Below are 13,777 nucleotides of genomic sequence, written 5' to 3'. Positions count from 1 at the left end.
ATATGTTATTTGTTTTGAATTATTTTTAAGAACAATGGAGTTGTTATCTGAAAGTTTTGTTGGGTTTTAATGCACTACTTTTTCAAAATAGGACTGAAATATTTTAGGAGATAGTCCCATCTTTATTTTATACATGAACATTAAAACTTGGTGTTAGTTGATTTTATAAACGTTTAATGCGCCTATTACCCAGACGGCACAACTCGTTTAAAAGTTACGCGTGGTTTCTGTTGCGTGTTTAAAACTCCCGAAAACACTAAGAATAACACGTGTCAAGAATAGGGTTTTGATTCCGTGAAATTAACTACTATATTTTACCAAAAAACCAGTTTGGATATTAAGTTTTTAGTGATGGTTTTTCAGTTACAAAAATGGAGTATTAAATTATCAAAAGTTTTCGCAACGAATGTAAAACCATTACTAAAAGCACGCGATTTTTCAAATTTATTGCATTTTTATTATTCGGAAGGTTTTAAAGTGTGTAACAAGAACTTTCAGGAAAACATTAGTCGAGAAAATTTATATGTTAAATAAATTCAGTTTTTGTTAAGTATTAGCATGTATATATATATATATAAATATATATATATATATATATATATATATATATATATATATATATATATATATATATATATATATATATATATATATATATATATATATATATATATATATATATATATATATATATATATATATATATATATATATATATATATATATATATATATATACACACACACACACACACAAACGCACACACATATATAAATATACACGTGTGTATATATATGTATATATATATATATATATATATACACATATATATACACATGTGTATCTATATACATACACATACACATATACATACACATATATATATATATATATATATATATATACACATATATATACACATGTGTATCTATATACATACACACTTGTGTATCTATATAATTTATACAATGTATATTTTCTATATGTATGTATAATACATATATAAATATGTATGTGTTTATTTATGTATTCATATGTATATATGTATGTATGTATGTAAGTCTATATAATATGTATGTATATATATATATATATATATATATATATATATATATATATATACACATATATACATACATACATACATACACTTATAAATAAATGTATATGTTATGTATACGTAATATGTACTCATATACACACATATGTGTGTATTTCAGCAAATGTATATTTGTGTGTATTTGTATCTGTATATGTGTGTGTATTTCTGCGATGAATATATATATATATATATATATATATATATATATATATATATATATAAAATACATTTTTTGTGTTAATAGTATTATTGTTTTTACTATTAGTATTGTTATTATTTATATATGTTTGAAAAATACTAGTGTTGTTCCTATATAAAGGTGTGCGTACTAAATGCTAAAGGATATCCTATTAATGATAATTATTTAACAAAAATGAAAAGAACAAGTTCAGCATAGTGGAAAGAATATATGAAAAAATATCGATCAGTTTTAGCTGGAAATTTATTTCCTGTATGTTTAAATTTGTCTTCGAGCTACGAGGCTGCACCAATATACTACCTATGCTTCATCAAATAAACTTTCTATACCAATATTGACAGCAAAATCTAGTAATACTTTGTTGCAAAATACTGTCCGTAAGTAACTTTACTTATCTGTAAATCAAATGTTTATATTTGAAAATTATTATGTAAATGTTAAATTAATTTTTAATTGTTTGAGAAGATACAAAAATGAGTCAGCAGTATTAAAAATATGGCATGAGCCGAAGCCAGCAAGAAAATTTCTTGCATAGTCTATCTGATTGCAGAAATGATAATTTTTTTGCTGATAAAAGTAAGGGTCTATTATCAAGCAGACTATGGCTAGTGATATGCATTTGCACATATTGAACTTTTTTTGTTTTGTTTGTGTGTATATATATATATATATATATATATATATATATATATATATATATATATATATATATATATATATATATATATATCATTTTTAAACCAGAATATGTGGGTTTTAATAAGCAAAAAAACATAAATTGAAAAGATTCTAATATAAGTCTTCTACTTACTTATAATCTACTAAAAGAATCTTACTAATTCTACTAAAAGTCAACTACTAAGTTTTTCACATGTTCAACGAAAAAGACGATGAGAAAAAATATTAATCGTGGTACAACTGTTAATGAAAATACTTGTATTAAAACTCTAGTTATTTATCTTTAACTTCAAAAAATTTTAAATGACACTAATATTTCTGGTAAATTTTGATTTTGCAAATTTTATCTCTTAGGAGTTTTACCGTTGTCACATAATCTAGATGAAGAAAATATATTATAGAAGACTTCAGAAACTTAATGAAGATAATAATATTAATGTTGATTAAGGTAGGTGACTATTAATGAACAGGGGGCATGTGTGCATTTGGTTTTTTTAAATATTATGTATAACTTATATTTATATTTATTACCTATATTTGAGTGTATATTAGTCTAATTTATCTTAAAACAGGATATTTGCACTTTAACAAGCAACAAAACCCAAATGAGATGGTTTCGAATCAACCTTTAAAGATTTCTATATTTATAAGCAAAAATCAATTAAGAGAGGATTTACATCCTGGTACAAATGCTAATGAAAATACTTGTGAATACTCGGGCTTCTGGGTCTTTCCAAAGTAATAACTTATTTGCATTTAATTTAAAAGTTTATAATATTTAAAAAGTACAATAGTATATTTGATGAATTATGTTTCTTAATGGGTTTCATAAATTCTTAAAGGGCGTCTCTTATTTAGGTTGAAGTTGGTGGCTCTAAAAAACAATGTAAAAAGAAGAATGAAGGGTCGATTCCATTTAAATGTACAGACACAAACAAGCGTGATTAATAAGGAAAAAATCAATTTTACTCTTCCATCGAATCATTACTCTGGTTTTTTCAAACAGCATTTTTTATAGTGCATTTATTTAGGTACAATACAAAACAATAGACTAAGATAATCATTTATTTTGTTATTTATTATAAAACTTGTTTTTTTTTAAACAGATTAAGGCGAATCATCAAAAACTATTACCAATACAGATCGACCAAAAAATCAGACAAACGAAACTTCTCCCATGGATGATGCCATGTTTTAGCGTAAAATGATTGTGTCACACCATTACATAAAAAGAAATTTGGGCTACTGCAATAGTTTTTAGATAAAGATTTGAATGAAATTAAATTTGAACAGGTTACCTCAATTGAGGAATTAGTAAAGTTCGAGACTCGATTTTTAAGAAAAATTAAAAAGAACATTTGATGCTACTGGAATTGTTTGTAAAAATGCGAAAGCGTATTGTTATACGATTATAGATTTTATAATGACGGAAGAGGCGATCAATCGAAATTAAATATTATGTATGGTAACCATGTGCCAAGCGTCTTTTATTAGCTTATTTTTAATGATTTGGTTTTTTATTTCTTTGTTTATTTTTTCTTTGTAGTATTATTGTAAAATAATTTACCTTAAAAAACAAAAATAAAACAACAAAATTGTCGTAAATATAATGTAGTATATATAAAAAAAGGTTTAAACGGTTTAAAGCTATAAACGTGTCTAACAAAACCTACGTATTTTTGGTTTATCATTAAACCGTGCTGAACAGCTGTTAGTTCAGGCATAAATTTGGAAAACTTATGCCTGAACTAACTTATGGCATTAAATAAAGTTTCCGTTTGGAAACTTTATTAAATGCCATAAGTCCGTTTTAGACTATAGAAAACACGAATTTAAAACCTTATAAAACACGAGTTTAAAACCTCAAAAACACGTATTTAAAACATAAAAAAACTCGTGTTTGAAACCATAGAAAACACGTGTAAAACTCCAGTTAAACTTCCCGTGAAATCTACGTGTTTTTGGTTTACGCCTGGATCGTAACAAACACGTGTTTATACGGGTTTTAATTCCGAGATTAAAACCAGATGTGCCGTCTGGGTATACGCAGAAGAGGCTCGCATGGTACAAATTTATCAGCTCCAAATAATATTCTGCTCGCATGCTTTTGTTTACTATACAACTTTTTTAATTTTGTATGATTTGTACTTGCCCATACAATAATACAATAAACCAAATAACAATGAATGAGAGTAAAATATAAACTTTTTAAAGATTTATTATTTAGAAATGGTTTAGCACTGTATATCATGGCAATATTTTTTGATAATTTTTTCTTATTGCTTTTTATATGATCACTCCAACGTAAATGTTCATCTAATATTACGCCCAAAAAGTTAACTAAAGTTTCTCTTTTAATGTTACCTATATTGATTATTAGATTTGGCAATTTAATAGGAATATTATTAAATTTAATTACTTTATAAAATAAAATAAATTTGGTTTTGTCCACATTTACAGACAGTATATTACTAATTAACCATTCATTAACCTTAGCCAACTCCCACAGAGATATTAAAACACTTTTTGAAACGTTAGCTGTTTCAAAAAGTGTTTTAATTTCTGTGGGAAATTTTTAATCTCTGTGGGAATAAAAAAAAATTGGAGTCATCTGCAAAAAGAATATAATTTAAGAAGTGTGTTGCTAAATTTAAGTCATTTATATATACTAAAAATAATAAAGAGAGCCTTTAGAGACACCACAAGTTAAAATATATGGAATTGTTTGTTTTTGCTCATATTGGATGAATTGCTTTCTATTGGTCAAATAGCATTTGAACCAAAGTAAGTTATTATTTTTTAATCCATAATGTTCAAGTTTTTTCATTAGTATGTTATGGTTTACAGTATCAAAAGCCTTTGACAGATCAATAAAAACTCCTAATGTAAAGTAGTTAGTACATAATGCGTTTGTTTTTTGATTGGCTATTTTAACCACTGCATGTTCAGTGGAACATTTTCTTTTGAAACCAAACTGTTTTGAATACAACATATCGCTTTCTGGTAAATAATTAAATAGGTTGTTGTACATTATTCTTTCAAGCAAATTTGAGAAACACGGTAATATAGATATAGGTCTATAATTAGAAACAATAGAGTCATCGGCAGTCTTAAAAACCGGTGTGATTCGTGCAATTTTAATATTTCCGGTACAATACTCGTTTTAAAAAAAAGATTAAGGAAGTGAAACAAAAGAGGTTCGATTATATCATAAACGGATTTTACAACATTAACATTAATTATATCAAATTCAGCACTTTTGTTAGTTTTAAGATTATAAAAGGCGGTTCGCAATTCAATTAATTTAAGATTAGGTTCATCCATAACTTTATCGTAATTTTTAAATAAGACTCAAATGAAGTTGAATTCAGAGGAATTTTTGATGCTTAATTTAGACCAGCATTAATAAAAAAGTTTATTTTTTCAGCAATAATTGATTTATCATAAATATTTTTTTCATTAACGGTTATTTTTTTGGCAGAGTGTTTCTCGCATAACCATTTTTGCCAATTACTTCTTTAATTACATTCCAAGTTTCTTTGGTGTTTGCGCTTGCTTACTTATTATGAAAGTTAATAGTTTTTTATTATCAAGAAGTGTAGAAGAGCTGTTAGTCAATCTAGTTGGTTTGTTTATTGTTGGAATTAAGTTATTTTGAAGAAGAGTGTTTATAAAATTTTTTACATTATTATTTGAAGCTTGTTTTTTTAGGTTAATTTTTAGATCTCCAGCCAAAAAGATATGATCTCGCGTTTTATTGATAGCTGTTATAAATGATTTAAGATGAGTTTTAAATTTTTTTATTTTACCTGATGGTGGTCTATATGTCGCGTTTAAAATTATGTTTTTTGTTTTTTTTATTTTTTAATTCAATGCATAATGACTCACAATCTATTTCATTCACACAGAGATCGTTACGTTAACTATAATTAATTGAGTTGTGGATAAAAATACTTACGCCCTCACCAATACCAAAATTACGTGGTTGGTGAACTGATTTGTAATTAATTAGTTCAAACTGAACATTTGTTTCACCACACTTACACCACGGCCCTATCCTATAAAGCGAATTTACAATGTAAATTTTTACAATATAGCTACATTGTAGACATTGTAAAATTACACAGCCCAATAAAAAGTTTACGGAAATTTTTTGTGTACAATTTTACAATTATGTAAACTACAATTTTACACTGCCCGAGAGGTGTGTACAATTGTAATTTATATTGAATTTTATCAAGTTGAAAATGTAAAAATATATCGAATATATTGAAAATAAGTAAAGTACTGAAAATAATTAATATTTTTTAATTGGTTTACTTGTTGGGAACTTTCGCAATCTATAAAGCTATTTTAAAAACAAAAGATTTTTTTTAAACTGCAACATTGAACATTATGCTAAGTCTCTTAATAATTTCTAATAGTAATTTGCGAAGAATACATATACGCATTTTTTTTTAAATTTGAAATATCTTAGAGACTCTCTATTATGCAGAATTTTGAGCTCTTTGTGTCTTTAGTGCTTGTTAATAGAAATACTTAAGAGAGATACTTAGACAAAGAATAACGCATTTTTTAATGATTTGTTTTCTTGTTAGAGTAACTTCAGAGTGCACTTCAAAGTAATACAAATTATAATACAAAAATTAAATATTTTGTATTGTGTAAGGTCATTAAACTATGCTTTTGGTTTTTCAGAACTGTATTCAAAATTATTCAAAGTTGCCAAGAATTTATACCACAAGAAAGTAAAGCTATAATTAAACCCAAGATGGATTTTTTTAAATTTAAAAGTAAATTTAGCAGTAATTACAATCAAAAATAACATCATAAAGCAAATTAACCTTGTAAAATGGAAAGTTCTGAGTTAGAGTCTTATCTTGAAAATTTCTTAGATTTTCAAAAAAGTTTTACTGACAGACCACCTCGATAGGTAAAAACCAACAGTATTTTCTCAACAGTATGTTCTTAGATTTCAAATTACTAATAACAAAGTTTAACTCTTTAGTAAAACTGCAATGATATAATATATATATATATATATATATATATATATATATATATATATATATATATATATATATATATATATATATATATATATAATATATATATATATATATATATATATATATATATATATATATATATATATATATATATATATATATATATATATATATATATATATATATATATTAAAACATAAAATAGTTTCAAGAACGCAAGTTTTAAGAAAATATCTCTAAATCTGTTTTTTGTGAGCGGTACCGAGTCCCTGTTTCAGTTTTGGATAGCCTTGAAGAAATGCTCAAAGATGACCTGCATCATCCAACTCAGAGAAACAAAAATTCGAGCAGTGATATGTGTGTGTGTGTGCGTGTGTGTGTGCGTGTGTGTGTGTCAGTGATATTTTCATTAACGTGAAGTAAAACTAGAAGTAAATTGATTTCGTTAACGTGAATAAAAAATAAAATTAGGAATTATCTGAAGAGCGAAAGCTGAAATAGAATTGAATATAAACATCAAAAAACGAAAATAGGAATAGAATTAAGAATTATTGCCAAACAAAAATTATTGAATATTAAAAAAACTTTGATACAATAATTTTTTTTTTGGCAATTAACTTATAAATTTTATATACTTGCTTTAAAATTGACACACATGTTTGACCAAAACGATGATATTAGGAATAATTATCGAATGTATCATTGGACCACAAAACTGATCACGTGCTTGTCAGTACGTTAAGTATAAATTCAATGCGTTCTTTTGTTATAAAATAAACATCTAATGATTCTTAAGAGTTGAAAATCAATCACTAACAGAATAATGAGTTTGTAAAGGTTGTTGGCTGGTAAGAAACGTGACAGTCCCGTATTAAAATTCTTTGTTTACGATAAAAAAACTGACATATCCACGTGTCTCGTAGAGGACATAAATAATGCGGGTGCGTGTCGAGCAACTCTGCCGGAAAAAATTCCAGTAACTTGGTAGCGCGTATTCAGAGAATACATAAAGACACACACAATTATTACACGGATGAAAAAACGAAATGCAGAAAAAATATTTTTGAAACGTAAAGTTGATGAAATCAGTTCTACATCTTCCCAAAATAGTGGAAAGACAAAAACCCAGACAATAAGAAAGTGCTTTGAACACCGAACCACTGCATGGTCAACGGAGTCAAGTGAATATTAAGTGCGTCAGAATTGCGTGATTGAAATGATTGTTAATACCAGCTATCCAATGGTATTGCTTGATCAGCCGTCGATTCGAGAGATGATAAAAACGCTTGACCCAAAGTTTAAATTGCCAGGTAATAATTAACAAAATTAAGTTTTTAAATTATTGTTTTAAATTCATTCAATGCTAAACACTTTTTAAATGTTTACTAGTATTTATAGTATCATTAATGTAATACTATAGTAACAAACAACACTAACTGATGTGCATTAAAGTTTAACTGATTTAAATCTTGTATTGCAGGGTCTGCAACATTAAACATGCTGATAAACGAACGTTTTCTTATACAATCTGCACAACTGAAAGACTTCATGAACCATGCACGTAAAGTAACAATTTGTCTTGATGGTTGGACAAAGAAGGGTCTCACAGCATCGTTCCTTGGAATATCTGCTTATTTCTATGACACTACCATTGATAAAACACGACATACTTTTCTAAATTTGATGGAACTCCAACATCCCCTCACGGGTGAGATGCTTGCCAAATGTGTAAAAAAATGTCTTGACCAGTGGGGTATTAAAGAAAATCAAGTTATGTTGATTGTTTCAGACATCGCGTCTAATATGGTTAGAGCCATCAGGCTCTTACAGAAAGTTTATGCAGCTAAGAAATCTGACGAATCTGAATCTTATGAGTTTGAATCTGACAAGTTTGAACATGAAACTGATGAGGAAAAGATCCAGTCTCAGTCAGAACAAACTGATTTATCCCTGCAGGATCATATTCCAAATCGTCGAATGCCCTGTATGGCGTACACACTCCAGCTTCTCATAAAATCAATTTCTGAACATTATAGTGCAGCCATCTTAGAAACGATACAAGTTGTATCAAGAAATAGGAAATCAAGTGCGGCAATTTAGAAACTAATTGACAAGTGTGGGAAGTCTGTGATTACTGAGTGCACCTCAAAATGGAACAGTACATATCAGATGATTAACTGGCTGTCGAAAATAAAGACATCGGTGAATAAAGTTCTTACAGAAATTGGTGCATATTAGTTTATTATTTATGTCATTATTATTTAGGAACTATTTTTGGAAATTTATTAAATCTATAAAATTGTGTCTTACCTTATTTAAACTAAAAAATCGAAAATGGTAATAAGTTGTAAAAGTTTATTAGCCATTACCATTAAAAAACAAGACAAGGTTTATAGTCTTTAAATTAGGTTTACTAATAACGCGGACTATATCCTGCCTTTTAAATCACATCATAACAGCATGAAAAAAAGAGACGTAAATCAATGACAATTATTAGTCATTACAATTGTTACAGTTATTAGTCTTTACAATTTGGATTGCCTTCTACAAGAGTATCCTACCAACATGTCTTTGACAGCAAATCTTCTTGGAGATCTACGTCAACGGTTTCAATCAATTCTGCAGCCAGAATCAGATACGTTTAATCCTCTTCCGTCTGCTGCATATTTGTTAGATCCAACAGTTGCTGTCTTTATCCTCATATCGGAAATGGGCACCTTGTTCCATGCAGCAATGATGTTTATAATAAGTGAATGTAAATCTGCTGCCATAAAACGCTATAAGTTCTTGTTAAATAAAATATTTTCAAAGGAAGGAAAAATTTATAACCAAGACAATCTCACTGTTGCAAGTCAGCTGTCAAGGTATTTGGCAAACATAAGCGGTGATGAAGCGCTGCCAAGTAACGGCCTGCTCTTTTGGAAACAAAAAAAAAACAAGTATAGCAAGATTGCAATTTCGGCAGAAGATTTACTGTCCGCCCCAGCACCACAGGCGTTTGTAGAAAGGATTTTTTCCGCAATTGAATGAAAAGTCATTAGAGAGATGAGAATTTTTATGAAACTGAACAAAAACTTGTAATTATACTTCAACCAGAAGTATAATTACAATTATAATTATAATTATAAGAAGTATAATTACAATTATACTTCTTTCAATTTCGAAAAAAATCTTATTATAACTCAACTGAATCATTGAATGACTATTCTATGACTATTTGTATGCTTATTTAGATTGTTTAATAATTAAAATATTGTTTAAATATTTTTCTTAAAAATTATGTACTACATTATTTCTTGAAATAATGATTGGGGGTAAGTTCACGAATTGCGTTTATCTGCAAAGTATTTTTATTAATTTTTACTTACAAAATACGTTTATAATCTTTTTTATAGTTTGCGCCAACTTTACCCGGGGTAGGGTAAGTTTTTTTTTTAAGGCCCCGGAAGGTGCCATAAGATTTTTTTTTTAAATGAATGCAAATAGTACAAGTTATCCAAATTTGTACACTTCAAGACCACACTTTAATTTTTTCAAAAAAATGTGCAGTTAGGACAACTAATTGCTGGAAAATTTGATACAAGTAAAATATGACCTGAATTAGTAACTGAAATAAGAACTAAAAAGATTGAAATCATAAGAACTGAACTGAAATTAATTCCATAAGAACTGATTCAAAACAAGTAAAATTAAAATTAGAAATTAAATCGATGCTACAAGAACTAAGTAAAAATGGAAATAGAAATTATATAAACAACACTGCCCACGAGATCAAATTAAAAAATTTCTACATTTTCTAGGTATATTTTATTATTTTTTTAATGATGACTTGACTTTACAAGTTTAAATTTTTGTACTGAATAAGTAAGTTTCAAGGTGCTTATATAAATTTAATTTATTATTTCTGGAAAGGCTGCAAACATTTCAACAATTTTAATTTTTGTTTTTAGTATCAGTAAAGCTAGTTTTGTGTGTTTAAAAATATTCCTCATTTGTATAGCTCAAATATGATATTTTCCCAATAGTATTTAAAATTGTTTAAAAATTGGTTTTCTAAATTTCAGGAACTGCATCATTCTATCATGTTGAGCGAGACAGCCATGGTGTTGGAAAAGACACTGGCCATCGAGCAGTTTATGCAGTCCAGCACAGTTTGTTTCGTCGATGAGAGGAAATTGTTCATTGGCCTGATCCTGTTGACAGCCTACCCAGTAAGTTCTACACTGTGGCACAGATTTAAAGTGTGTGTGTGGTTGCATTGACGGAAGTCACATACTAATCATCCCTCCATTGAAAGATGAAGATGCATTCTTTATTCGCCACTAGTTCCATTCCTTGAATGTTCTTTGCGTTTGTGGCCCAGATTTGTTTATTTGTTACGTTTACGCTAATGGCCCTGGGCAATGACATGATTCTCGGGAAGGTTTTAATTTTACTGAATTTGTAATAAATGAATTTGAGTTAATTCATCAATTATCTAAATAACAATATTTAAAAAAATAAACATCCAAGTAAAAAACTAGCGTAGCATATTAAGTCATACAAAGACTTTCTTATCTAAATCTGGTCTGTCAAAATATCAAAAAATATTTTGTTTTAAAAAATGTTAAAACCTAAGAAACAAATATATGCTCTACAAATATATTATATAATTTACACTGCCTATTCACCTTTAGAATATTTATTACAATAATAACTAGCTAGTTTGAAAAATTTAGATTGTTTTTTCAAACATTTTAGGTGTTACGTGAATCAACACTTTGGGACGCTTTTGAAGTTTGAGGTGAGCAAATTTTTCCAGGTGTAGTTATCTTAGGTGATCAAGGCTATAACTGTAATAATTGGCTCATCAAACCTTACAACGACAACCAAACAGCTTCCAAGCGTGGGTTCAATGATGCACATCAAAAAACTAGAAACTTCATCGAGCGATGTTTTGGGATTTTGAAACAAAGGTTTTACTGTCTACAAATTCGAATTCGATTTCGTAAAGTGGAAAATAAGGAAAAACTAATCGTATGTGCTTGTATGATTCACAACATGTGTATAAAAGTGGGAGATGATGTAGAAAACTTTTCAGCAATACCTTCCACAGCTTTGTCCTTTCAAGTTAGATACGACACTAAAGATGAAGTTCAAAAAGATGCACGCCGCGATCAAATTTTGCAATTGTTCAACTAATGTAAATTAAAAAAAAGTATTTCAGTGAAACTAAAATTTTGTGTTTTTTCCTAGTTTATTGTGAAAATTTTTCAGATTAATTTAATTTTAAGTAACACATAGAATTTTATAATAAAATAAAAAAATTTTAAGCAATTTTGCCGCGTCAATTAAACTTTCAAACAAAGAATACGTTTCTATATTTGGAACTTTTTTAAAAAAGTAATTATACTTTATCTATGGTTCTGACTGACAAAGATTATTCAGCTCGAATGTTTCAACATTTTGAGAACACTTTTAGATAAAAACTTAAATGTCAAATAAGTCTGTTGGATATTAATGCAGGATTTTGAAATTGCTCATTTTATGCTACAATTTGTATACACAATTACCACCTAAAAGGACTTTCATAGGGTATTTCATCGATAATAGGACCCCAAATCTACAAACCGTGATTCAAAGGATCAATACACTTTGGTTAAAAGTGCAACGTAAATGTTTTAAAATCAACCACTTTAATAACTTTTGAATACGTTAAAAAAACTTCTTGATCGAATAAAATAAAAATGTAAAGCATGTTTTTTACACAAATTATAGTTTTATTTCGCAAATTAACTTTTATTTCGCTGATTAAACAATATTACAGTTTTTCATATAAAATAAGTAACATCGTAAACATAAAAAACCTTTATAAAAAACGTTTTTAATCTTTTTAATTTATAATATATATATATACTGTTATAATCAGTCAGGGACTCAAAGAAGGTAGGGATGATGCATTTATCGTCACAACATTTTCATAGAGACCCTTTAGTCACTCATTGAAATAAAAATAAAAAAACATTTTAAATTTTAAAGAAAAATAAAATTTTAATAAAGCAAAACTCATTTTTTTTTTTTTTTTGTGTGTGCGTAAAAAATTGAAAACATAAAAAAAAAAGAAAAATAAATAAAATAAAAACACATAAGAAAAATAAAAAAATAAAAGATAAATAAAAAGAAAAAATACAAAAAAATCTGAAAACAAATACTGTAAACTATAATATATATGTCAGGCATTAAGGATATGCATTTTAGTTTGTTGTTTAAACAATGAAATGCTTTTTAGGTCTTTAATATTTTTATTTTGGAAACGATTATTGATGGATCACAGTTTGTAATGAGAAAACTTGACTGCTGTGATTTAATTTTTCCTAATTGATAGTCGTTCCTGGTATTTGAACGCAGATTATATTTTTCAGAAAATGATATAAGAAAGTTATCTGAAAAAACTCTTGGTAGAAGATTGTTTTTATACTTATACATAAAAATTAATATCTGCAATGTGTTAAGTTTCTCAATATCTAGAACCATCATGCTTTTCATTACTGGGGCCGGGTTTACTAACCTATATAACAACATATATAATCTATATAACAACCTATTTAACAACCTATATAACCTATATATAACAACACAATATTTGAACAATTTAAATAGATCAATAGCCTGGATAAAAAAGTGGTCAGAGGTACAACAGGTTTCTCCTTTTGCGGGGCTTAATCAATTGTAATGCTTATATCTCCTCTACGGGCTTAGATAAAATTTCTAGAGTGTCTTTTACATACTTCATATCAACTCAAATTCAAG

The 13,777-nt window shown here is 27.4% G+C and overlaps 1 protein-coding gene and 1 long non-coding RNA gene across 6 annotated transcripts; both read left to right on the top strand.

The window, feature by feature from the left end:
- Positions 1–1,326: 1,326 nt before the first annotated feature.
- On the top strand, positions 1,327–3,550 carry LOC136082022 (uncharacterized). Of its 3 annotated transcripts, none has more exons than XR_010639346.1 (4): positions 1,328–1,678; positions 2,334–2,717; positions 2,838–3,010; positions 3,086–3,548. It is a non-coding gene; the product is annotated as an uncharacterized LOC136082022 (long non-coding RNA). The 3 variants fall into 3 exon arrangements; XR_010639347.1 differs by having other exon boundaries at positions 1,329–1,678; positions 2,334–2,427; positions 2,552–2,717; positions 2,838–3,549; XR_010639345.1 differs by having other exon boundaries at positions 1,327–1,678; positions 2,838–3,550.
- A 3,635-nt stretch (positions 3,551–7,185) lies between these two features.
- LOC136082021 (uncharacterized) lies at positions 7,186–12,188 on the top strand. 3 transcript variants are annotated; one of them, XR_010639344.1, is made up of 3 exons: positions 7,186–8,298; positions 8,469–11,199; positions 11,729–12,188. XR_010639344.1 is itself a non-coding variant. In XM_065800548.1 (2 exons), the coding sequence occupies exons 1-2, from the start codon at positions 8,205–8,207 to the stop codon at positions 9,086–9,088; spliced, it is 714 nt and encodes a 237-aa protein (XP_065656620.1). In that variant the 5' UTR covers positions 7,186–8,204; the 3' UTR covers positions 9,089–11,675. The 3 variants fall into 3 exon arrangements, 1 of the variants encoding a protein (XP_065656620.1); XR_010639343.1 differs by having other exon boundaries at positions 8,469–11,411; XM_065800548.1 differs by lacking the exon at positions 11,729–12,188 and having other exon boundaries at positions 8,469–11,675.
- Positions 12,189–13,777: the final 1,589 nt, after the last annotated feature.

This window comes from Hydra vulgaris, chromosome 06 (genome assembly GCF_038396675.1).
Source record: "Hydra vulgaris chromosome 06, alternate assembly HydraT2T_AEP".
NCBI lineage: Eukaryota > Metazoa > Cnidaria > Hydrozoa > Anthoathecata > Hydridae > Hydra > Hydra vulgaris.
Note: the sequence above shows the minus strand (reverse complement) of the source record. Positions and strands in the feature narration are given on the sequence as shown.

What these genes read in the sequence shown, in the direction of transcription:
- LOC136082021 (XM_065800548.1), top strand. Translation starts at nt 8,205, where the DNA reads ATGATTGTTAATACCAGCTATCCAATGGTATTGCTTGATCAGCCGTCG. An exon ending in CCCAAAGTTTAAATTGCCAG is followed by an intron (nt 8,299 to 8,468) that starts GTAATAATTAAC and finishes CTTGTATTGCAG; the next exon opens with GGTCTGCAACATTAAACATG.